The sequence below is a fragment of the Lutjanus erythropterus genome, chromosome 4 (genome assembly GCF_056507025.1).
Source record: "Lutjanus erythropterus isolate fLutEry1 chromosome 4, fLutEry1.hap2, whole genome shotgun sequence".
Taxonomy (NCBI): Eukaryota; Metazoa; Chordata; class Actinopteri; order Lutjaniformes; family Lutjanidae; genus Lutjanus; species Lutjanus erythropterus.
Genome location: NC_139320.1, coordinates 37,542,015 through 37,567,607, shown reverse-complemented (window position 1 = coordinate 37,567,607; position 25,593 = coordinate 37,542,015). Strand labels below are relative to the sequence as shown.

The 25,593-nt window shown below is 38.8% G+C and overlaps 1 protein-coding gene across 8 annotated transcripts in view; it reads left to right on the top strand.

The window, feature by feature from the left end:
* LOC146328943 (roundabout homolog 2) overlaps positions 1 to 24,421 on the top strand; it is an 81,859-nt gene extending 57,438 nt beyond the window's left edge. For 3 of the 8 annotated variants that reach the window (XM_084717887.1, XM_084717884.1, XM_084717888.1), the window contains 15 exons: positions 3,463 to 3,629; positions 3,949 to 4,070; positions 4,286 to 4,502; positions 6,407 to 6,525; positions 9,373 to 9,550; positions 10,967 to 11,182; positions 13,407 to 13,449; positions 13,544 to 13,680; positions 13,777 to 14,064; positions 16,622 to 16,760; positions 19,138 to 19,469; positions 19,688 to 19,816; positions 21,486 to 21,668; positions 21,930 to 22,054; positions 23,789 to 24,421. In XM_084717887.1, coding sequence (XP_084574013.1) covers positions 3,463 to 3,629; positions 3,949 to 4,070; positions 4,286 to 4,502; positions 6,407 to 6,525; positions 9,373 to 9,550; positions 10,967 to 11,182; positions 13,407 to 13,449; positions 13,544 to 13,680; positions 13,777 to 14,064; positions 16,622 to 16,760; positions 19,138 to 19,469; positions 19,688 to 19,816; positions 21,486 to 21,668; positions 21,930 to 22,054; positions 23,789 to 23,800 — 2,407 coding nt within the window. In that variant the 3' untranslated portion in view covers positions 23,801 to 24,421. The remainder of the gene's footprint in view (positions 1 to 3,462; positions 3,630 to 3,948; positions 4,071 to 4,285; positions 4,503 to 6,406; positions 6,526 to 9,372; positions 9,551 to 10,966; positions 11,183 to 13,406; positions 13,450 to 13,543; positions 13,681 to 13,776; positions 14,065 to 16,621; positions 16,761 to 19,137; positions 19,470 to 19,687; positions 19,817 to 21,485; positions 21,669 to 21,929; positions 22,055 to 23,788) is intronic. The other 5 variants (XM_084717889.1, XM_084717891.1, XM_084717886.1 and 2 more) reach the window with 4 other exon arrangements.
* Positions 24,422 to 25,593: the final 1,172 nt, after the last annotated feature.

Here is a 25,593-nt window from a genome sequence, read left to right as displayed (position 1 = left end):
CTAGATTTCAGAACATGAGAGACTTTAAACTTACTTTAAACTTTTTCACCAACTTCCCAAAACTCACAAATAAGAGTATAAATATTGTACCACAGCAGCCACACTGACAAGGCTGCCTGCAGATGTCTCTGCAGACATTTTTATTAGATTGGTCCCCTAAGTTCAGGCATCAACGGATGCCACTTATCTGAAACTACCAGATAACTGTCAGACTGATGAATCGCTCTGTCACTGCTTTACACCAACAAGGATGTTCTCAGAATGTTCTGAGAATGCATAATTTCTAGCTGGGCCTCCACCCGCAACATGTGTTTAACTGGTTGTCCTGCTTGTTGGTAATTTTAAGAGAACCAACTGTGAAAAAAACATTAATTATTATTATTCATGCACCCTCATTTAACTTGGGCCTGACTTAAAGTTCAGCAAAGACAGTCTCGTCTTGAGTAGAATATAGTGGAGCACTTTCTTCACGTCTCACTAACTCAGAAGGGATTTGTTCTGAAGCTATTTTAACTGTATTCACACTCTCTCTGTTTATGTTTTATTCCGTTCATATTCCGACTATTCCCCGATAATGAAGTCTTCTTCATTTAGAGTCATTAAGAGTTTGGAAATGACTCATCGTTGCCTGAGGGAGAGACAGTCCTGTTAAGTGACGTCCCGAAGTGAAACCATGACACTCACTGCATCAGTATTTAGCCGTGGCTTCCTGAGGAGAGCCACAGCAGCTCTAACAACCAACCAGAGGCTTTAGTGAGACAGACAGTGAGTGAAAGAGGAGACAATTACTGCAGTGGTCAGCTTGGCAGCTCTGTCCTGTCCTGGGGCAACGGAAGGAGGGGATGCAGGCTCAGTTTGCAGAGTTCACTCATTACAGAGGCAGGAGAGAGGGTGTGCAGACGCAAACACACACACACAAAAGTCCAGTTAGCAAGACAAACTCAGTGTGGCAGACTCGCATGCAGAGCTGGTGATGAAGATTCACTCGCTGTTGAATGCTCAGCCACCAACAAATTGTTTGGAAATATTTGCTTTCAGGCATCAGTGGGAACAAAGAGAGGAGTACAAACTAATATTCTTCTGTTAGAGTACCGCTTCATGTGTACAACACGTAGCAACGCTTACATTTCTGATGTAAAAGAGGAGAAATCTTGATGGATTTATGTAAACGCAGCCGCTCCAAACCCATTAACAGATGCAGCTTCTTAGAAAAGCTGGATGACTCAATTTAAATGGCAAAACTGTTTCTCTGGAGAACATTTGGTGAGAAAGGTGGCAGAGGAGAAACCACTGACGACAGGAAAACACTGTGGCCTGCTTGTTGTAATTACCTCGCCATTTTCTCCTCCACAGAGTGGAGGAAAATGTTAAATTGTGCTCACGCTGTTTGATAGTCCCCTTCCCTGCACAGCATCGGGCTGTTGTATCCTCACTGGACCCATTCAGGAGCCGCCGTTATAACCTGCTGCAATAAAAAGGAGGAATAAAACTTGTCATTGCTCTGTCCGCAAGATTAGAGCAGAGACATGTTTTTAGATGCACAGAATGTCATGGATCCAAGAAGCAATTATTGGTGTTTAACAGCCATGGCAATGTTAACAAATGACGGTGTTTAAATTATTTTGCATTCTAACTGTGTCCTGTTTATTTAAAGGATTTGTTCAAGTTTTCTGTAAGGACGCACAACATGGATTTTTTAAGGCTGTACAATTATCAACAATTACCTGCTTCTCATGGCAGTTACTGATAAGATAACAGAACATTTCACATGTTTGTATTTTAAAAAGAATTCATGTAACTTGTAGTTTATACACACTTTATGAGGGTAAGAAAGGATGAGATGTAATGAGCAAAGATGATTTAATATTCCATAACTGAACCAAATATAACCGACATCACTGTTACAACAAAAACAAAACAAAACAAAAAAAAAACAAAACAGTTTTGGCTCTTTAAATGTTATTTAATAATATAAATATCCTATTATCAGCTGATAATTTATCAGAACTGATATTTATCATGCGTTCCTGCATATTTTTTTTTACTTTCTTGATAAGAGTTAGATAAGAAGATTGATACCACTTTCAAATCTGTCCATCTAAATATGAAGTGACAGCAAGGAGATAGTTAGCTTAGCTTAGCATAATGAATGATTAAAACCACAATTTTTTTACATAGCAATTTTTGTTGATTAAGCAAATAAAAGTGAGTTTTTGAGATGCTATCTTTTATTGAGCTTTTAGCTTTTAGGCTTTTAGTAAACCTTTGAGATGCAGGAAGGCAAGTTTTGTTACCTTTTTGGACATAGTGGACATTTCATCAGAGTTAGAGAGCACAGGATCGCCTGCAGTGCAGCAACCCTGGAGCAGTTTTGGGGCTCAGTGCCTTGCTCCAGGGCACTAAGGTAGAGATGGTGGGTGCTGTAGATAAGATAAGATAAGATAGTCCTTTATTAGTCCCACAATGAGGAAATGTACAGTGTTAGAACAGAAAAGTGAATAGCAAAACAGAAAGAAGCATCAATAAGAACATTATAATATAAGCAACATAGGAAATATACAAAATAGAAACAATATATGCAATGTAAACAAGAAAAATGCTCAGCAGTAGAGTTTTCATCATTGTACATAGGAAGTATTGATCTTGATATTGATTTAGATGTGATACGAGCCACCCAGCTCACAGCTGGTGTACACTCGCCTGTTGCTTACTAGCTGGCTGCTTTTTACCTCGAGGCCAGTAGTCAACTAATGGAATGTTAATTATCAGCAATTCTAATTATTGATTAACTGTTTAAATCATGTATCAACTGTTTCCTGCTTCTTGGATGTGACGACTAGGCTGGGCTGACTGTCACCTTGTGTTCTTAAGGCGGTTAAAGAATAATTTGACCATCCTCTTTAATCAATTAATCATAAAATAACTTACAGATTAACTGGTAGTGAGTAATTTTTGAAATTAGCTTGAGAGATATCACACTATTTTCTCATCATCACAAGATACCAGCAAATGTTCTCACAATGTAGTAAAAATAAGTCAGTGAAGATGCTATAATACATGTAATTTATGTCAAATTGAGATCTCTGTCTGACATTTCTTGTTCCACTTTCATCCCTTGGTGCTATCAGGCATCAGCAATGAGCCACGAGCTGTGATCAAAGCTATTACCCTGTTATCTCCCTGATAACAGGATAGTGAAGCCGTGCTCTCAAGATAACAGGAGTTAATGTTAAATGTTCACACAGAGGGCAGCACATTTGACTACTAAAACTCTGCTTTACAAACTGCCTGTGAACTGCATGTTTAGTTTGATAATCAGCATCGTTTTAAAGGCGGCAAACAAGTTGCTGATAAAAATCTTGACCTTCAAGTGTGACACCATCTTCCCGTCTCATCTCACAAGAAATAAACTGATATTTTGAGAAGTTTTCTCAGATAAAATATCACTTTTTCCCCCCTCAGCCAATCGGTGGGCAGCACCTGGCAAACGGTGGCGGACCACGTGAAGCACGAGAGGCACACAGTTGTCGGACTCTTCCCCAACACCGTTTATCTGTTTATTGTCCGAGCGGTCAACTCTTACGGCCTCAGCGACCCCAGCCCGATCTCCGAACCTGTCAGGACGCAGGGTGAGTCGCGTAAGACCAAAAAAACTGTGTGCATAATATGAGACAATCTTGATTTCAGTTTTTATTTTTAAAGCAGGAAATTAGAGATACTGAATGCGAGGCTGGAAACCGAGATAATGTGCCACGTGGTTTAGAGAAAGTTTCTTTTCATGTGCAGTTAAAAACTAATTGCTTTCTCAGTGTGATGCTCAGTTCAGCCCTGAGCAATGTTGAGTTTCATCAAAAAGCTTTTCTTTTTCTTTTTTTTTTTTAAAGCTGAATAACTGCTGTTCAGCTGTTTTCTTTGGCCTGAACTGAGTGGGTGTTTTTGTCATTACAGATGGGAGTCCTACAGAACAGGGTGTGGACCACAGACAGGTGCAGAGAGAGCTGGGAGAGGTGTCTGTCTACCTGCAGAAGCCTGTCGTTCTGTCTCCCAGCAGCGCCAGGATTTCTTGGACTGTGAGTTGAACACTTGGCTGACGAACAAGTCTACTTTTCAAAGTCGGCCTTGCAGTGTGCAGAGGAGGACACGCTAATCTCTGCACGTTAACTTCAAACGTTACGTGACACAAACAGATTAACTTGAAGTTCAAACACAGCCGGTGCTGCTTTTGATTACTGATGTTAATGTTGTATTGATGTTTTTTTTATTTGTCTTGCCAACTTTTTTTCAGGTCGCCCTTCAGTCTCGCTACGTTCAGGGTTATCGTGTGTTTTACCGGACTATCGGTAGCTCCTGGTTGGTCCAGGATGTGGAGGCCACGTCAGACCACAGTGTCATCTTAGTTGATCTGCACAGCAACACGGAGTATGAGGTCAAGATACGCCCGTACTTTAATGAGCTACAGGGACACGACAGCCTCATGGTGCTGCTGCGAACGCCTGAGGAGGGTAAGAAGTGCTTATCAGTGATTTTTGTTAATAGCACTGAACTGTAATTACTTACACCAAAAAAGTGGAGCACATTACACCAGTCTTTAAACCTTAAACTCCCTGTGTGTGGAAGGATAGAAGCACAGACCCCTCAGGTCATGTTAGACTGGCTTACTCACTGTTCCCAGTAACAAAACCTCCATCTGTGGAACAAACTCCCTGAATACCTGAGGTCTGCTCAAACTGGTTCATTTTTTTAAATCAAGGCTTAAAGATTCAAAATTCAAGATTCGGTAATTTATAACCAGTGAATCAATGAAACATTGTGTGGAATTTTGTCTTGGTGTGTGCATGAAACAACCACACAAACACATATATACAATATACATCAACAATATAAAAAACAGAAACATGTCAATATGGAAATATCAAACACACAAACGCATAAAATACAGCATATGTCAGAATAGATAAAACAGATGCATGAGAAAAGCTGAGAAAAACAGCCATGTTTTCAGCTTTGTGTCAGTACATTTTTTCAGATGATCCAGTGGCTTTGCAAATGTTTTTTTTTGGCTTGAGAATGAGGAGAGGTGTTTCAAATAATGAAGGACCACTCCATCCCTCAGTTTTAGCGAAAAAACTCAAATCACCAAATTTGGAGATAAGTGGTTTTTCAAGGGCAGCGACGCCTTTCTGTTAAAGTAATCTGTAACTACTTATTTGTTTGCTTTTGCTTTTTGTTTTTAATGTTTTTAAATGCAGTTGAAAAAAACCTGCCCACCAGCTCACTAGTTAACATGTTTGTTGACATATGTTGTTTATTTGAACTGTATAAAAGTTAAAATGAAAATGAGAAGTAGCCGTTAATCGGGGTCAAGTGCTGGACTTCTTCATTGCATTGCCAGACAGTTCGCAGAGACTCCAGGTCTTAATTATGATGAAGTATTAATAACCCCAAGTGAAACTGAAAAAAAATATATGACTGGAGACTGGAAATGGAGGAAAACAGCTCTTGGCTCTCGCCAAAGGTTTAAAATCCCAGCCTGCCAGCGCCTCTAAAGCTAATTTATTAATATGTTATATTTTATTTGTTTGACACACACAAAAACGTCTTTGTGGCTGGGTGCAGGGACTTTCAGGTCTGAGATTGCCAGAGAGTTAGTGGAGACTCCAGGAAATAATAACAATAATAAATAGTAAACAAGCAAGATATAACATGTTAATTTGTGAATTTTAGAGATGCTAGTAGGTGGATTTTGTTACTTGTGGACAGAAGTGAACCGTTTTCCCCAGTTTCCAGTTTTTATGCTAAGCTAAGCTAACTGGCTCCTGGCTGTATGTAGCTTCATATTTAACCTTTTGTAAAACTGTAAAACAATTTAAAGGACTTTACATAAAGCAAAGAAGTGCTTTAAAAACCTGACGAAGAGCGGTAAACGAAATTAAATAAAAATATGCTCTATAAAGAAACACCTTAGTTTATGGTCCATATGGTCTTATTAATTTCCAAAATGTGTTATTGAAACAAAGTATTTAATTTGAGAAGTAATACAAAGACCAATCAGTATAATTCACATTAATTAATTTGCTAGTGAAATTGTGCATTCGCTATTCTTTTCTTCAGCTGACCAAATGTGGCATATATTGAAAATAACATTTGCAATAATAAATATATAAATAAACAGTAATTAATTGGATTTAAACTGAACTTGTCTTTCAAGGACATTTCCACTTTCTCAAAAGATTACTTATTTGTTTGAAGGAAAGTTCTCGGACATAATTATGAAACTAACCGGAAATTACTGACCTGCAAAATAGAGCTTTATCACAACACTGATATCAGTTAATAATAATAATAATAATAATGTTAATAATAATAATAATGGAAATGTAATTCTGCTCCTTATCTCTGTCTGCAGTTTTAAGTGCAGCTCCACAGGCTCTATCGGTGGTTCAGCTCACCAACAGCTCCAGCATCAGCGTGTCCTGGGAGCCTCCGCCTCACAATATTCAGAGCGGCATCATTCGGGAGTACAAGGTGAGATTACAGCTACACCCGACTCCCGAGACGACACCTGACCGTCTGTCTCACTCTCTGATGGTTATTTCTGCTTTTAAGAGTGTCCAATTAGTGACTCAGCCGGGGACTGCAAAAATAAAGCGGGACAAATTGTTCTTGTGATCCGTGATGTTTATATTTTTATGCAGTCATTACTCAGTGTTGTTCAAATTTGTTGTTTAGATACTGATGAAGAACACTGATTTTAATTGACAATTAGCAGTTACTCATTGCCTTATATCTGCTGCCAGTACATGCTGAAAAAGACTCAATTTTGTCATCAGATTGTGAACGCTGACTGTCCCCGTCATCTGTTTGCTCTGTGAAAAAACACAGAGTTCTGATTATCTGTCTCTGAGCATGAGCACAACACTGATTACAAATCATCAGGCTGCTATTCCAGGAAAAAAAAAAGGGAACACACAGTTCTATTGTTTTGATTTATTCTTCCCATCTGCGTCTGCATGTAGAAAGTTATGAGAAAGCCGCACGAGTCTGATCATGAAATACCAGATCCTTTTGTATGTGGAGGCTCATCAGCCGAAGGCAAGGATCAAACTTAATCCCCTTAAACATTCAATTTGCTGAAAACTACACATAGCGTTTTGTACAAGCGTCCCATGGATTAGATGTTAGAAATGAAATGTTGAATCTGTTGTACAGAATTACAGCGCACATTTTCATCACAGAAACATCATTAATAAAAAGTTGATTCATAGTACATCATGCAGATTATACCAGAGGCAGAAACACTGGTGCAGGGAGAATTCAGATCCTTTACTCAAGTAAGAGTTTTAATACCATGATGTGAAAATACTGCAGTGCATGATGTTACTTAAATAAAAACACTGAAGTATAATCAGTGGATATGTACAGAAGGTATTTAGCAGTTATTGTATTACACATCATTAGATAATTATTACACATTCATTCATGTGAAAGCAGGATTTAATTTATTTTAATCAATTGATTGTTTGGTTTGAAAAAAAATCTGAAAATAGTTTCATTGTTTTGTTCAAACATTAGTCTAAACCTCAGAAGTCTTTGAAATGAGTTAAAATTATTGAAATTATCCTCACATTAGAGAGGCTGGAACCATTAAATGTTCTTGCAAGAAAAAATATGTAAATTAATTGTCAAAATTATCAGCTGTTTGTTTTTCTGTGCAAAGATATTAATTAGTAAAGTAACTAGTAATAAGTAGTACCTCAAATTTGTACTTATACAGTCCCAAGTTAAGACAGTCAAATCCCAAGTCAAATCCTAAATCAAGACAGTCAAGTCCCAAGTCAAATCCTAAATCAAGACAGTCAAGTCCCAAGTCAAATCCCAAGCAAGGACTGTCAAGTCCCGAGTTAAGACAGTCAAGTCCCAAATCAAATCCCAAGTCATGACAGTCAAGTCCCAAGTCAAATCCCAAGCAAGGACTGTCAAGTCCCAAGTTAAGACAGTCAAATCCCAAGCCAAGACAGTAAAGTCCCAGGTCAAAACACATGTCAAGACAGTCAAGTCCCAAGTCAAGTCAGGGAAGTCCCAGGTCAAATTCCAAGTCAAGGTAGGCAAGCCTCAAGTCAAGACAGCCAAGTCCCAAGTCAAGACAGACAAGTCCCAGGTCAAATCCCAAGTCAAGACAGTCAAATCCCAAGTTGAGTCTCAAGTCAGAACAGGCAAGTCCCAAGTCAAATCCAGAGTCAAGACAAGCAAGTCCCAAGTCAAGACAGGAACGTCCCAAGTCCCACATCAAGAATGGCAATCACCAAGTCCCACGTTTAGTCCCAAGTCAAGACAGGCAAATACCAAGTCAAGTCCCAAGTCAAGACAGTCAAGTCCCCAGTTGAGTCCCAAGTCAAAACAGGCAAGTCTTAAACAAGATAATTCACCAAATTTAAATACATTTTAGCAGAGTTTCAACTTATCATTCTTTGTGCAACTTCAAATATCACATAAAGTTGGAAGTTGTTGTGTCTCTGTCTGGATTATACACATTTTTGTTAACCGTGGCATAGTTGTCACATGGGAACAAAATCATCTTTACTATAATTTTTTTCCAAATGGAGCTCAGTAAGGTAACACTGTGCAGTCAGATTGTGAAGTCATGGTCCAAGAGGAGTTGTTTTTTGACTTTGTCAAGACTAAAGTCATTAAATTTGTGACTTTAGTCACATGACTTGAAGACTTGAAGTCCAAGTCATGTGGCTAGAGTCAACACCTCTGGTGTTAATTGATGATGACTCCTTTTTAATTGCGCATCTTTTACAGTACAGTGCAATTTTAGCAATTTATCCTGTAATGGTCACGTAGTCACAGTAAAACTACTTGTGAAAATAAAATATGTTGTTTATCAAGGCTCTGTTCTTGGAAAATATGACTTTGAGCTCTGGGAACTTTTGTCACTGGTTTTGACATCTTATAAATAATTTACTGAAAAAAGACCATCAATCTTGACTTACTTATTTCTCACTTTGATGTGAGTAAAACTTCAGAAAAAAATGAGAAAACAGGACTTTGATTTGCAGTAGACTGTTTTAACACTGAGTTGCTACTTAAATCTGAGTCTTCCACTGCAGGTATACAGTCACGTATATATCTGCAACATCATGATTTTAAATCTGGCTTTTAACTGTCATTGTGTTGACATCCCTTTCTCTTTTATCTCTGCCGTATCTTTCCTGTCATTCTTCACTGTGCGCCTCCAGATAAAGCTTCAAATGAGTCTGTCTTATTATAATAACAGGCCACGTCTTGTCTCAGGATGTGCAGGATAGATGAATGTCTTTATATCTTTTAAGATTGAAACATTAACCCTGCCTGTCTCCTGTCCATCAGGTCTGGTGTCTGGGCAGCAGCGTTGGACAAGAGCACCAGTTAAACCGAACTGTGGATGGAGCGGTTCTGTCCATTCTGCTGACAGGCCTGCTGCCTGACGTCCGCTACACCGTAACGGTGGCTGCTGTCACCAGCCTGGGTGTGGGCGCTCAAAGCCAGCCTGTCAGCCTGCTCCTCAGTGAGTCACTCAAAGTGTTACAGCTATTACAGATAGAGAAATATGGAGAGGTGCACACTCAGTGGGTTTGCCACAGGTGAAATCTATATGTGAATGTCAATTGTGTTGTGTGAATGACTTTACAACAGAGACATCATCAACACTTATGTTATCAGTGTGAAAACATAGAAAGTGTCAGGAATTCACAGTGAGGCAGAGAAGTTTATTAAATCTGTATGTCAATGCATAGATTAGCATGTATTTAGTGGTGAAAATGAACAACACTTGGTGACTGACTGGCAGAAGTTTGCTACATTTCTCTGCTTTTATCATTTCATAGTAAAACGTCTTGTCAGCAACATATCCAGTTATCTAGACAGACGAAACGTGTTACATTTTCCTCTCCACTTCACCCTCTGCTACAACTTTTCAGAGCAATAGTTTGACATTTTGGGAAATAGGCTTGTTCACTTCCTTGCCAAGAGTTGCATGAGGAGATTGATACAACGCTCATGTCTGTATGGTGAACAGAGTGCTGCAGGGATGATGTGTTTTTGTAGTCCAGCCCGAAAGTTAGCATCGCTCCGGTTCCCTCGATAAAAAGCCAGTGGGGTTTTTCCACTGGATTTTGCTAAAGCTAATTAAATCTGCCAATTACTGTGTCTGAAGGTAGTAGTTAACAGTAATTGACATGATGTATCTTGTGTGTTTTATCAGTTCAAAGGGCAAATTTTAAATTTCATTGCGCCTGGTGTCTGGCACATAACCCCCAGTAAAACCACAAACTGTCATTTTTACATTTCACTTTTTGTACAAATAAAACAAATGACACATAATTTGTTAATTAGGGAGCTTTAGAGCTTTTTCTAGCTGTGGACAGAGACACACTAGCTATTTTCAGTTCAGCTAAGCTAACTGGCTGCTGGCTGGAGCTTAATATTGAACTAACAGACATGAGAGTGGTATTAATCTTAAAAAATAAAAATAAAAAATATGACAGTGTTGGGGGAAGGTGGCAATATTATGAGAAAAATTACACTGGATTAAAGTTGGAAATTTACAGAAAACAACACAATACTCAACAAAGAGTGGGGTCTGTGGTGTGATAGGGGCTGTTCCAACCGTGCAAAATGCTCTAAAATTTGTGACATTAATCTTAGAGAATATTGAAGTCCTTTTAATTAAAATTTCTCATCAACATCACGTACCTTTGCACAGTTGGATCAACCCTTATCACACCACGGATGCCACCGCTTGCTGAGCATTATGCCTCGGAGAATATTTTTTCTCACATTTTATCTCCCTCCTCCGACTATGGAGTGTAAAATGTCAAACTATTCCTATAAACTGACTCTAGTTTGTTGAAAAATACAGGATGGCCTAAAAACTTGGCTTTTTCACCATGAAAATGTCTTGAACTTAACTGCCTCTTTTCAGCTCTCCCAATAGACCAGAAAACGTCTGTGAAGAAGGGCGGTAACCTGAGCATATCGGAGCAGATCACGAGCGTCGTCCGGCAGCCGGCCTTCATTGCGGGACTGGGCGTCGCTGCGTGGTTGGTGCTGATGGGCTTCAGCGGCTGGCTGTACTGCCGACACCGCAGGAGGAAGCAGCTGGGACACTACACCACATCCTTCGCATACACACCAGCAGGTACATGGGGGGGAAAAAGCTTTGACTTGTCTGTCTCATCCAAGTTTTTAGCATCCTGACAGCTGTTCAAAGTTTTAACTGGAATATATCACATATATCATAACGTAAAGTTGAAATTCAGGTATATCACATTTTCAGAGACTTTCAGCACCTTTAGATTATTTATGTCAGCTCCTTAAAGAATGAACTGTAAGACGCAGATAAAAAAAAAAAAAGATACAGTGACATGACTTTGAGACACCTTCAGATGTCACATTTTATTCATAATATACAACTTGTTCCTGAAAAGGAGAAGTTAGGGCTTCAACTGTTGTACAGAAAAGCTTCAGATTTAGTTTTCAGTAATCGACAGTGACAAAGTTCTTAATAGACTGCAGAGGATATCACCGGCAGTGAAGAATGTTTGCAATTTCAGCTTTTTAGCATGCACTTTCGCTGCATTTTCACTTAATTAAAATGTATTTGCCCCCCTTGGGCAGTTTTCAATGCTGCAATAAAAGAAAACACTGAAGACACACTGAAGCGCACAGAATGTAAACAGTAACCACTACATGCGGGTTATTTTAGAATATGCCCTGCGGCACATGAGCACATAAACACATCAGTTGCTTTCTGACTTTGAGAGATATTTCAAGCCTAAAGCTTTAAGAAAAACGTCAGATTTTTCCATAAGTATTTAATATTATTGCCATACGAAGAAATAAGATTGTATTGTCTCACACTTTAGTATTAATTCTATTACCATCTTGTTCATTTAGATGCTGTAGACATACAGCAGTGGAAGATACAGTTCATTGATTCATTAAGTGACGTGCATTTTATATATAGATCTGCTGTGTGCTTTTTAGGATATGTAGGTCAACAGTGTATTTTTGTAAGATATTGATTCGAATCTGCATGGGGGTCAAACTGTTTATTGGAAATGGGGCAAAATTTAGTTGAAAATGTATTTATATTCCAGTGAATCTTCTGAACATATTCTTGAAGGGTAACTTTGGTATTTTCAACCTTTACCACCTAAATTCCTAAGTTTTTGTGTCTGAGTGATTAATGGGAACAACAGTTTTTGAAATTGTTCCAGTATTGAGGGAGAGTGTTGCAGCTGGCAGCATTAAAATGAAGCTACTTGCAGTATAAGCAACTGTGCACCATCAAAGTAACCAAGGGAGCATTTTTTTTCCACTGCAATTGTGTTTTTATGGCCACTGGTGAAAATACTTTAAAGAATGGGTTCAAAAGTAAAAGGTTTTTTCACCGCCTATTTGAAGACGTTGATTGAATGTTCACATTAGGACCATATTTCATCGGGATTGCTAACAATTACATTTTGTATGGTCTAAAATATATAAATAATAACCTATCGTCAGTCTACCAGTGAAATATGACTTAATATATGAATTAATCTGTATGAACCTACAGCTGAACAAATTTTTAAAAATGATTAAACAAATTTGTGTTTTGTGTCTACCGCATTTCAACTCACAAAAATAAGGCAAAAAGAGGTCTTAGACGTTGAGACTGAATATGAACAAGTTTTCAACTAGAAATCCACATTGAAATCCTGGTTGGTGCTCACTGAAGTCCACTAAAAGTACCTGTTTTTGCCACTGAGAGACTCAGATTGTTATTAAAATTGTCTTGCAACATTATGGAAATGATCACTACAGATACAGACTTTATTTTAAAGGATTGTTTGTATTTTGTGGCTCCATTAACAGAAACTGTAATTTTATCATAGTAAGACACTCTTTATTCAAACTCAACAGAAACAAAATAAAACTTACCCAGAACATCTTGGCTCATCTTTCCACTGTTAACAATTATCAACTCTGATTGTTTGATCAAAATGAACCCTTTATTCAGTAGGGTAAATGTGAAAATATTCTTTCTGTACATCTAGTCTCTCTTCTGATGCCCAACTAAACATTTTTAAACACTAAAATCTGAACTGAAATGAGCAAACCCACTGGAAACTAACTTAATGGTAATGAAAACAAAAAAAATGATCCTTTCCATAATGTGGTCAGACACTTTAAATAACAATATGAGCTTGTCAGTGAAAAAAAAACACAAGCACTTTTAGTGGATGCATCCATCAGTAACTCAGAAACAAAAACATGGGAAAAATAAGAGTCCAAGATTAAAAATACCAAGTTTCCCTTTAAGGCAAAATCTTTTCTGCTGTAAAACAGGATTTACGACTAAAAGCGTTTTCTTTTTTCAGTTGGCTTCGCTCACGGTGAAGGATCTGGAATCATCAACGGAGGGTAAACTGAACATTTTATGACTGGATTCTGGTAACTGTTTGATTTATGTACATTTAAAGAGCAGTGTTGATAAAAAACTCACCTCCCTTTCCAGGCCTGGCTTGCTAGGATCAAACATGGGTAACTACCCCTGGCTCGCTGACTCCTGGCCCACTCCAAACCTCACCCACAACAGCAAAGACTCTGTGAACTGTTGCTCTGGCAAACTGGACTCAGACAGATATTATAACTGTAAGAGCTCCCTCACTGTGGATGTTTGGTGACTCCTTTTAGAATACTGAATGGTTAATTGTGTTTGTTAATGTAATGCGGTTGTTCGCTTGTCAGCAGTTGGTATCATGAACTACCCGAGCCAGACGGAGAAACGCAGCACGGCTTCCAACGACAGCCCCATCTACAGCACCATTAACACCACCGCCGAGGACGACCTGCTGGCGTACTACGACACCTACTCCAGCACGTCCTACAACCAGGGCCCGGACCCATACAGCAGCAACCCGGTACTGTCCAACAGTGGCCTGGTGGGACTGGAGCAGGACCTGGACCAGTGGACCATCCAGTCTGGTCAGTCTGGGTCTGAATACGCCAAACTCCAGTACACCAAGAAGAGCAATGGTGAGGGTTTTCTGCCTCTAGGATCCATTTTGATTTGACAGAACTGGAGAAATGTAATCACAACTCACCTGACCTGACACAGTGTGGGTTCCTGAGTCCTGCCCCTTCTTGACTGTTGAACAAGTGTGGAACCCAGTGGAACCTTGGTCAATTTTATATATATAATTTAATCTACATGCCGTTACATATTAAGCTAATGTTAGAAAAACACAAGCTAACTAGCTAGCTAATGCTTTGTGTTTTGATAAAATGAGTATAGCTAGCTTCTTTAGCTAACAACTGATATAGATGAGCTAGCTAGCGGGCAAGTGTTTTAATACAATTAACTAGCAGACGTAACTGGCTATAGTTGATGTAGATTAGCTGGCAAGTTAGCTCAAGTTTTGCTACAGGGCAAACCACCAGCCAACCATTTTTTAAATTGTTTTTTCTTTTTTCATTTACTTTGGAGGTAACAATGCATGTGAATGTGCCATAAAAGAATTTGAATTTACACAGCTCATCTATTCAACTGAGTAATCCCGTATTCATATATTGACGTGAAATAACCAAAAATAAATAAAATAAGTACAAATAAACAATACATATACCCGTATATTCAGGATATGACCCAATATAAGAACACTGGTGTGGCAATGCATTTAAACTTAAACTTAATTCACTTACTAAAAAAAAACAAAATAAAACTGGAAATTAGCTAGCTAGCCAGTGGTTTTTAAACATTAGCCAACTGAAGATGTAACTATGCTACTTTTATAGGTCCCCCAGTAACATCTCTTAACCATTTTCAATATTTGATTTTATTGTCAACATAGATGAGCTGAGCACATAACATGTTGTGTCAGGACAGGAAAATGGAAAGGAGAAAGTTGACTGAGATTCCAAAAGGAGCAAGATTTAAGAAGGCTCAGTTACATTTCTTATTTAATGGCAACTTAACAAAGGAAAATAAGCTGCTTTGTTAACTTTTTTTAAATGCGTGTTTCAAGGTTACAGTCAGTTAAAGCCTGAAAGTTACAGTGTAATGTAGCATGAAGCCTGATAATTTTTACAGTGATTACCTGCGTTTTGATAAGCCTTGTAGAATGATTTCAAGCCGTGGTTTCACCTGTTGATGCCCGCTGATAGAAAATTGTTATGCCTGTCAAACATTTATATGGCCATGGTATGAAAGAGGAGAACTTTTAATATCGACAGGTACATTGGAGAAGACCGTGGGTCGACAATACAGAACAAAGGACTCCCACGCACTGTTCTGACACAGACCTTCCTGAGGTTATTTTGTAACCTCATGAATGTCTATGTAAAAAAATGTCATTAAACATCTCTGACTGCAAGTAAAGAGGATGGTGGTTCTCTGTGGCCATGGTGTTAAATCAAATATTGCCACTCAAAGAATAAGCAAGTTAAAGGGCAACAGCATTGACTCTGCGTGTTAATTTTTTCAGGTTTACAATGAACCAGATTCCACAGAACTAAGTGAGTTACAGTTGATTTTGTAGTGAAGTTTGCATGTCTTAATACACATTGTGTATTACGTATTTGTGAACCTTGAACGCTCCAGTATGGTGAGCATGCAGATGCATAGGGGAGGCGACAGTGAAGCCAACAGAATGAGGATTTATTCATTTTGTATCGTGTCTAACTTTAGTGGATTATGGTATGGAATTAATCTGCAGATGTGACCAGACTTTTCCATGGATGTGAGTTTTTGGGCCATGAGAAAGGACAAAATGTGGCTCTGCAACAGAGTCAGCTTTTATGAAACAGAGAAGTCAATAAATAGATAAAAAAAAATGTGTACCACCACAACCACAAGAGGTCCTTGAGTATACAGTCATAAATGTGCACAAAAAATATGAGTCTGATGGTCCATTAGTATGTGAGATTAGCTGCAGACAGAATGGACAGTAGCTCACACACTGAGACACGCACACACACATGACCCATCGCCTGGAGGAGTTAATAGAGTGCATACAACATGACAACGGGAAGAAATCACACTGTATGCTGTAGTGTATAAGGACATATATTAGACTAATTAATTTAAGTAACATAATGAAATGCCACGATGTAACAGTATCACAAGAGTTATTGATGTGTCTTTAATTATATGTTTTACATGCCAGTGAAAATACCTGCATGTCGTTAGCTGATGAAAAGTCGCTGCTTACCTTCTGTGAATTTTTCTTATATACTTTATTCTTTTTCAATCATATTTCAGCACCACACTAATAAACTTGCCTTAAGACTGGAATGTAAACAAACAGCAATTAAGAACATAAAAGAATGCAGAGGCCAAGTGCTTGTTCAGTTTCACAACCAGTAATTCTCGGGAACTGGAAGACGCTTTTCAAGATAAATAAACAAACTGATCAATAGAAAGACACGTCCTTCAGACACTCACAGAGAGAACCAGGAGGAAGGAGAGTTTTAAAAGCATTTTTATCGTTTAAAACCTTCAGCAGTGTCAACCTCGGGGTCAGGGTGGAGATGATAAAACAGATAGTTATTACACCTTGTGCACTCTATGACATATTGTGTTTTGTCTTTTTAGACAAACTGGTGAAGCAGAGGTCCACCGGGTCCTCATCCAAGTCCACTCCTCTCACCTGGGTGGACGTTCTGTCGCTGCCTCTTCCTGCCAACAAGGACAGAGATCACAGAAAGACAGGCAAAGAAGAGGAGCAGCACAGGTGAGACTTATTGCTAAAATGTGAAGTTTTTTAAGTTGTTTAATGCTCTTTTCTCCTCCTCGAGGAGCACGGTTGCTTTCCGTGTCTAATATTCGCTCATGAGTTTATTATTAGCATCAAGGCCTGTGACTTCACCTACATGACAGATAGAGTTAAGGCAGATGGATATCAAACCTGCCCTGTAACTCTGCCAAGGCTGTCAAACAAAACTTGAGTGAAGTTTGGAGTCTGGGGAGTTTTCAAATTAACAACAGTTGTGTCTGCAGGCAGTGAGTCGATTGAGCTGCGGGGTAACGGAGGGGGGCGTCTCCTCTAACTAGTTCTGACAGATTAGATTGCGGACATAACGGGGTGGGATCGGAGGGCTGTTCTGACTGTGTCGTGTCTTTTGTAATGACATTAGCCACCATCTGACAGGCTGGATTAGTACTTTGCATTTTCAATGACAAGTCCATCATTAAATTAGCCCTGACAGCGCTGAAGTGACAACAGACATCACGGAGGTGGTTTTTGTCCGCTCTAAATGTGTCTTGATTCCACTTTTCATGTCAGCTACTATATTTTAAAGAAATGTTTCTTTACTTAAACAGAATTTTTCTAATGTTTAATATTTTTAGACATTTTGTCTGTCAAAAACTTTGGTTCGAAATGGCTTGAAGTATTAAATGAATTCCAAGGAAATTTGGTACAGACATATGGAGAGTCACAAATGTCATTGAAATAGTAATACTAATAGTAATAATACTATTTTGTTAATTGTATAATAAAAATAGTCAATAATGCATTTATTTACAAATTTATTTACTAATTAATCTATAATCTCCCTCTCTATATGTGTATATATTAATCTTTATTTATTAATCTATAAATAAATATACTAATTACAAAGTAATCAACTATTTGGTATTTCAATGGGCAATAAAAGAGGAATTATAAAAAGAATTTACAAATGAAATTTTAATCCATCTAGTTCAAACTGATAAGGATACAAAACAACAGAAAACAGTCAATAAGTACATCTTATACAAATACATTAATGAATTCATAAGTAAATAATCAAATTTAAGAATGAATTAAAAATGCAGTTAAAACAGAGAAATAAATAACTTGATTCATAAATTGAATTCAGAAAATTCAAATTTCCAAAAATATAGAATTTCAATCTGACCTGCTGCTTGTCCTTTTCCTTTTCCTATTAGTTTTTTGATTTGCTTTGGCATTTAACTTCCTTTTAGCCTCTCCCTTTAGTCTTTCCGTGACACTTTGCGACTTGCACTGGTAAAATGTGGTAAAACAAATTAGCCATGTGATGTAACAAGCTCTCTGATTGGTTAGAGAGCTGCACCCGCCTCATGCTAATTTACAATTCTTTGTAATTTTATTTATTCTTAAATTACTATATTATTTGTAATCAAATGTATTAATCCCTGATTTTACTGTATAGTTAATTAATCCTCCCTACATTCATGTCCTCCAGAGGATGAATCCCTCTGACTTGTATGATCTGCTGACTTTTCGTCTATCATCACCAGCATGTTGGTGGCGTTTGTTTTTTGTTTTTTCCTGTGAAACCTTTGGATGAAATGCCATAAAATTTGTTGAAGTCATTCATGCCACTTTAAGACTTGATTGTAATAATTTTGGTGACCCCTGATCTAACCATTTACTCATCATTCAAATGTACCTCCATGTTTAGTGCTAATTAACAAGTGTTAGCATGCTAAACTACGACCAGTCATTTTGGGGCCTAAGGTAAACAAAGGCACAGGGCCCTTCACATCCCTCGCTGTCCCCTATTTTCGATTCTTGAATAAATAATAAGTCATAAAATTAAACTTTTATTAATGGTGGAGTGTGCAGGATTAGTTGAGGAGTGGCACAGCCCAGAGGAAACAAGCTGTTCTGTAGTCTGGTGGTAAGGCAGCAGATACTCATATAGTTTTATTCCCTAATATCAGCTCTGAAAATGATGTGTTTTTCCATCAGTTGGTGGGAATCCAACAACTTCTTACATTCTTAAATTGCTTTCTGCCACGATACTGTGATGGAAGGTTAACATCAGCACACTGAATGTGAGATAGTGATTCAGCATTTTGTTTTCACATGTGGGTAGACCAAGGAGAGAAGAGCGAGATTCACGTCAACATTAAAAAAAAGCTAAAACATACCAATGTATTTGACTCCTGAAATTCTTTCCAGCTGCTCTAGTAAACGCAGATATTAGCATTTAGCTCAGAGCACAGCTGTGCAGCCTCACAGAGCTGGTAGCATGGCTGCAGACTCTTTGTCTTGTTTTACTCACATTAATTATATATAAAGAGGTGTTTCGCTCTGAGACACACAGTCATGCTGCTCTTACTCACCGTCCGTCCTCCAGCTCTGAGGAGGACGATGACGACTGGTGTCCTCCGCTGCCTGCCAGAACCTACCTGATGGACACGTCCAGGGAGGAGCTCTCCAGCCCGCCCTCCAAACCAGACGAGCTGTCCTACTCAGCCACACTGATGTCCTCCCCCCAGAAAGACGCTCACAAGCCCAGCGAGAGTCCACGGCTGCAGCACTTTGACCTCCTGACCCGTCACCAGTCGGGCTCCCAGGTCTCCCAGTCTAACCCCGATCTGTTTACCAACGCCAAGGCCCGGGAAGCCATTGAGGTGTACCACACCCGCCAGTGGGCAGAAGATCTGAAGGGGGAAAACCTCGGCAAAGGTCAGTTCAGATTCAGTTTAAAGCCTCACATCTTTGGAAGTGACTTCCCGAGAGGCAGCACACAACCACACAGTGTCATGTATAATTTAGTTTATGATGTTACCTAACAGAAAGTATTTGTACATGGAAATCATGTTGCATTTATTCACAGTGCAGCTCAGTGTTCTGTAGTTTCCTCTAAGTTTCCTGAGGATGACATCAGCGTGCTCTCTTGTCAGGACAATCGCCGGCTCCTGCTGCCGACTCGAGCCCCGCAGCCCAGGCACACAGATCCAGGAGTAAGAAGAGAACACCCAAGGATGGACAACTCAGGCGAGAGCTGCCCAGCCAAGCAGGTATGACACAAGGTTTGTAACACGTCTGACTTCTGTTTCAGTTTGAAGAAAAAGGAAAGAGGAGTATTACTATTAATAAGGCTCTTTTTAAGCATTTATGACCATGCTAACAGCACGGTACTGTGCAGTGCTGGTCTTTTTGGTCCTTACTATAATATCTCAACAACTATTAGATAGAGTGCCATGAAATTTTGTACATAAATTCATGTAGCCAACAAGCTGAATTGTGGTAATTGTGATTCCCTAAAAGTCCAGTGTGTAAGATGTAGTGTACAGGGATTTATTGGCAGAATATGTCAGGAATTAAATGTTATGTTATAAATATGTTTTGATTAGGGTATAATCGACTGAAAATAAGAACTGTTTTGCCTTTGTTACCATAGAACGCAGATGGTGTGGGTCCACCGTGTTGTTTCTACACTAGTATAGAATGGACAAAGCAAACACTGGCTCTAGATATGAATTTTCACGTTTCTCATGGCCACTATAGGCTCCCTTCCTCTCACTTGGAAAGGGAGACCGAGGCAAGTAGTATTCAGCTGGTTGCACTCTACGATCTCATCACTAGATGCTACTAAATCCTGCACATCATGACTTGTGATGCTCTTTTCCTCTAGTGCAGCCATCATGTCAAAATTTCAGTTTGTGCAATACTTTGCACAATCTGCAAAACTAATGACATTGCTCAACATGGTAACATCAACATGTTAGCATAATTGTTAGTATTTTAGCTTGCTAATAATGTCAGCATTTAGCTCAAAGCACCACCATCCCTCATTACAGGCTCACAGAGCCACTGCCATGACTTTTCCTAAATGATTAAGAATTCAACTGGTCTAATAATTTTAACCATGGTATTGCTAATGTCAATTAGTGTTAAAGGAAAGTTTGACATTTTGAAAAAGTGTATTAGCATTCTTGCCAAGAGTTTCACATGGTGTTATGTACTGGACTCTATCTTGGCCAGGACCAGTAATCCTGGAGTCTCCAATGGTTGCCAAGATGTAATTTGGCACATTAACCTCCACAAAATGCCCAATTGACCCTTCCTAAGCCCCGCCCCTATTTTCTCTATGCTCCAAAATCAATTAAACAAATTTATTCGTTCCTGTAAAATGAACATAGTCACAGCTTAAATTAGCTAACGTTAGCAAAATGTGAGCCAGCTAATGTTGATGTAGACAAGCTACTTTGCTAGAATTTTGCTAACTAACTTAAGATATGGGCATATGTAAGTTTCTTTTCAACATAGACAAGCCTAGCACACAGTATTTTATCTAAGCAGAGGAAACTGAATGAGAAAGTTGGTTGAGTTATGAAGTTTGGTCAACTGTTATCGGTGCACAGAGCGAAAAAAGGGACGGGACTTAAGAAGGGTCAGTTGTCAGTTTTGAACTGTCTTTTTTGCAGAACAAACAAACAAGATCTGACATGTTAATCAGTGAGCTTTGTGTTGGTGGTGAGCTAGGCTAGCTGTTTCCATCTGTTTTCAGTCTGTTTGCTAAGCTAAGATAACCAACTGCTGTCTGCAGGTTCATATTTAAGGCAAAGGCATGACAGTGGTCTCAGTCTCATCTAACTTTTGGCACGAAGGCTGATATTTTCTAAAATATCAAACTGTTCCTGCAGATCAGTGATTCAGTCTGTGCTTAATTAATCACCACCGATCAATCATATGCAGAACTTCCCCCTCCCCCAGCCCCTCCCCCTGCAGATGACTCCCTGCAGCTCCTGGCTGATGTTTTGAGCCGCAGCAGAACAGACAGTGAAAGAAACGAGGGGAGCGACTCGCCTCCTCTTCAGAAGAGGGGAGAACATTTCTCACCCCAGAGGAGAGGAGGACCTACGAAGTGGTCATCGGAGGGTGAGTACGACTTGTGACGCTCAACAACAGATGATAAAAGAACAGTTTGTGCCCCAGCAGCCATTTTCTTTAACAGCTGGAAGTGTATTAATATTATGGTGATGCTTCATATAAATCCCTTTCAGCTTAGAAGCACCAACTGCCACCAGTCTGTGCGCACTTTAATAGTAGCAGGGGGTCTATTTCAGTCTGCTCCATCACTTAGGGTTTAACCTATATAAATACAGCTGTAACTTTGAGTGATTTGTTTGTCATCTGCAGATGAGAATGTAATCTCATATGGACAGTCCAGCTTCCTGCCCAAGGTCCAGATGTCAGGCTACGGCTCCCTGGGTGGAGGCGGAGTCTTTCCACGGCCCTCCACCGCCGGCCGGAGGAGAGATGAGGTGCGTCTAGACTTACAGTCGAAACTGCTGAACACACATTGTGTCTGCATAGTGTGGGTCACAGCCAGTTCAGCAGTGAACTGAGGGCGGTTTGAGATGCTTGTCAGCCTCTTTGACACCGTGGATGGCAGAAGTTTCCTGTGGACAAAAGGAGTTATCTAACACAGTGACTCAACAAAAGTTTCCACTTGTCTCCAAGTTTAAATCTCCTGATAAAAAATAGGGGGACTGCAAGATCATTGTTAAAAACTCTCCCAAAGTGTGTACACACATGAATATTCATGGTGTTTTTAAAATAATGTCTGTCTGCTTTAATAGATAAAGATGAACTAAATCATTAAAGTGACACTATACCTCTGAGACTCATTTCCTGTCGTCCTGAAAGATGTAAAACCTTTGTAGTTTCCTCACTTACAAAGTGGAAACTGTAATGAGCAAGTGATGTAATTTTTCCACAACTGAGAAAACACTGAAAATGTCAATAAGATTGTTCAGATTCGCTCTAAAAGCTCATTATGAAATGATGGTTCTGCACCTCTGTTAATTATATTAGTCACTTCACCTGGTATATTAAAAAAAACCCTGACATTTGTGTATCATAATTATATTTTCAAGTACATTTTTATGTGTAGAAAGAAATGAAAAAATGGCCTACAGTACAATGTATTTTGGCACTGCCAGTATTATCAGACAGTTTTTCTCTGTTTGTCCAAATAAATCAATTTTGACATGCTGTATATATCAGCTGTTACGCAACAAGAAATTGCAGAACAGAACCATAGGTGAAGTTTCTGTCCAAATGTAGCAAAAGTTTTAACACAATATTTGGCAATTTGACAAAAGAAAAATGCAAATTAATGCCTGTTTCTGTCCACTACTGTAATGGGAATATTAGGAGATGTGTGCATCGAGATAAACAACAGAAGTGCATAACGAGATGGCACAAACCTCTTATTTAAACCTCAGATTAATCAAAACAAGGTGGAATGTGTGATGGAAATATGGCAGTTATGTTTATTTCATGAGTTAATTTGAGGTATGTTACAGTCACTGCAAGTCTGCAGCAGTTTCTTCGGCTTCAGTGTTTATGTGTTTGCTCTTTTGAATTATTGCGTGTTTGTTGCTAGGGCTGCTAACATTAGCATTGCTAATTTGCTATCATCAGTGATGTTTGTTAATGGCCGGGTCTTCTCAGTCCCACTCGGATATTATTAAAAATAATGTTAAACAGACTCAAGACCTGCAGTTATAGAAGACCTCTATTCCTTTGTACTTTGTTGCATTTAGTTTTTTTGATACTTCCCCACCTCAGAGATGATCTTTGTAATCTTTTGCTTTTTGTGAAAAAAAAAAAAAAAAAAAAAAAAAAAAATGGGGCATTTCTTCTCAAGCGCATAAAAGCAGGTGGATGAAAACACATTGATTTGCCCACCAGAAAGCAGTGACAGTTTATTTTCCAACAATAAAATGTCCCTGTCAGAACATATCCTGGTCACAACTGAAGAAAAGTGTAAGAAAGTTAAACAGACTCTTATGAAACAGTTTGCTTATGATATGTATTTATGAATGAAAAAAAGAGACACAAATATCTCTAAAACATTCCTATCAAAATCAGCCTCAACAAATTTAGTATCAAACTTTATACTGTTTAACAGCCTCTGTTTTTCTGCATGATGATCTCAGTCTTTGACATTGTCCTCTTGATCTCTGTGTTTCGTGTTTGTTTCTTTTCAGAACCTCATGTAGACAGACGCCGATTACACGACACGACATCCTTGTTTATTCCTCCATGACTTCCTGTCTTTGCGAGCCATCAATCTGTTGCCATGGTATCTCATGAAAAACTGAAGACTAAAGGGACAGCGTCAAGGCTAGCCATCTGCCTTTTCACAAACTATTTATATTTTATCTTAATGATTTTAATCTTTATTTTTTGTGATTTGCTTCACCCTCCCTCCATGTATATAGACATCTTTGCAGTTTTTTAAAGATGTGATCAGATATATTGATTAAAATGGATCTACTGTATTTTTAGGCAATGGGAAGTAAATGTAAGTATGACATTATTGTACAGCAGATTAATGAATGTATCTTCTGTTTACTCCTGACCATGAAAACATGATGTGTGTGTGTTTGACAAAAGACTGGAGGAGACATGAAGCAGAAAATGTGTTAATAAACCATCATGTGGGTGTGTAAGAGTGTGTGAGTGTGTGTGTGTGTGTGTCAGTGCATGTGTGTAGTGTTTGTGTGTGTTACTGTTTTTAACTCTCATCTCTGTGTGGCTGTGTACTGTGGTATCCCTGTAGATCACCAGTGTGTTAGTAAGATTTTTAAACTGACCAATAAAACATTTATTACAAAAAATGTTGGCCATGTGTGAATTACACCAAATGTTACGGAAGAAAAGTGTTTTAAGCCAAATTAGCCGCTCTGATGATGGCAATGTTGGCTGATCTAGTGGTTAGTACCATTTTGGTCAAAAACTATTGGATGGAGTGTCATTAAATTTGTTACAGACATTAGCTGTGTTTCCACGCGAAGTACCCAGAACTTTTAGTCTCTCAATTGCTTTTTAAGGAGCTAAACGTTTCCCTCGGCCTGTTGTTGTCTGTGTTATCATGGCAGTCTGAAGACTGGCAAAGATTAGGCAGATTAGTCCCTGACATATGAAAAGGCAACAGCTATTTTTACACGTTTTTGTCACATTTTTTTGGCCTTTTTGCAAGCGACTATACAACACAGCCGCGTAATCTTATCAGACCAAATATGATCACAGTGTCTGCAGGTCAGCAATGCCATAGTGGGCACTACTTGCAGTTTAAAAGTGATTGCAATACATTTCCATTGCAGGAGCAAGGGTCTATATTAAGTTCCAGAGACATTATTTTACCCCCCAAAAAGGTCCTGCTCAGGGGTTAGTACAGGAATTTCTGCAGGGGCACAGCTTTTCATTTCAGTCACCATTTTTAAAAATCTGAAGGGGCAAACCAGCTTGTTTTTTGGTTATTGCGCTTTGACTCATCAACACAGGGTTACAGAAGAAAGCATATAACAGATGGACTGACGACAAAGTCAATGCCTTTTTTAGTAAGCAGTAAGTCACAATCAACAGCAGCATGACTGGAATTGGCTTTGAGTGTTCCTGTGTTGGAAATCTTGTTGAGACGCAGGTGTGTAGTGACTCTCACTTCCTCCGTGCTGTTTGCTTTTTGCGTTGGCTGCACTAATATCTTTTTTTTTTCAGAGCTGGAAGATTTAAAGGTAACTTTTGCAGAGCTGTAGGAGAGGACAGTGTCTTTATTACAGATTAAACAAACAAGATCTGATGTGTTAATCAGTGAGTTTTGTGCTGGTGGTGAGCTAAGATAGCTGTTTCCCTCTGTTTCCAATCTGTATGCTAAGCTAAGCTAACCAACTGCTGTCTAAAGCCTCATATTTAAGGCAAAGACATGAGCATAGTATCGTGACCTTCAGAGACCCGGAGGTGTTATGGAGGAAAAAATATTTTTCATTATATTATAAAATTTGTAATATAT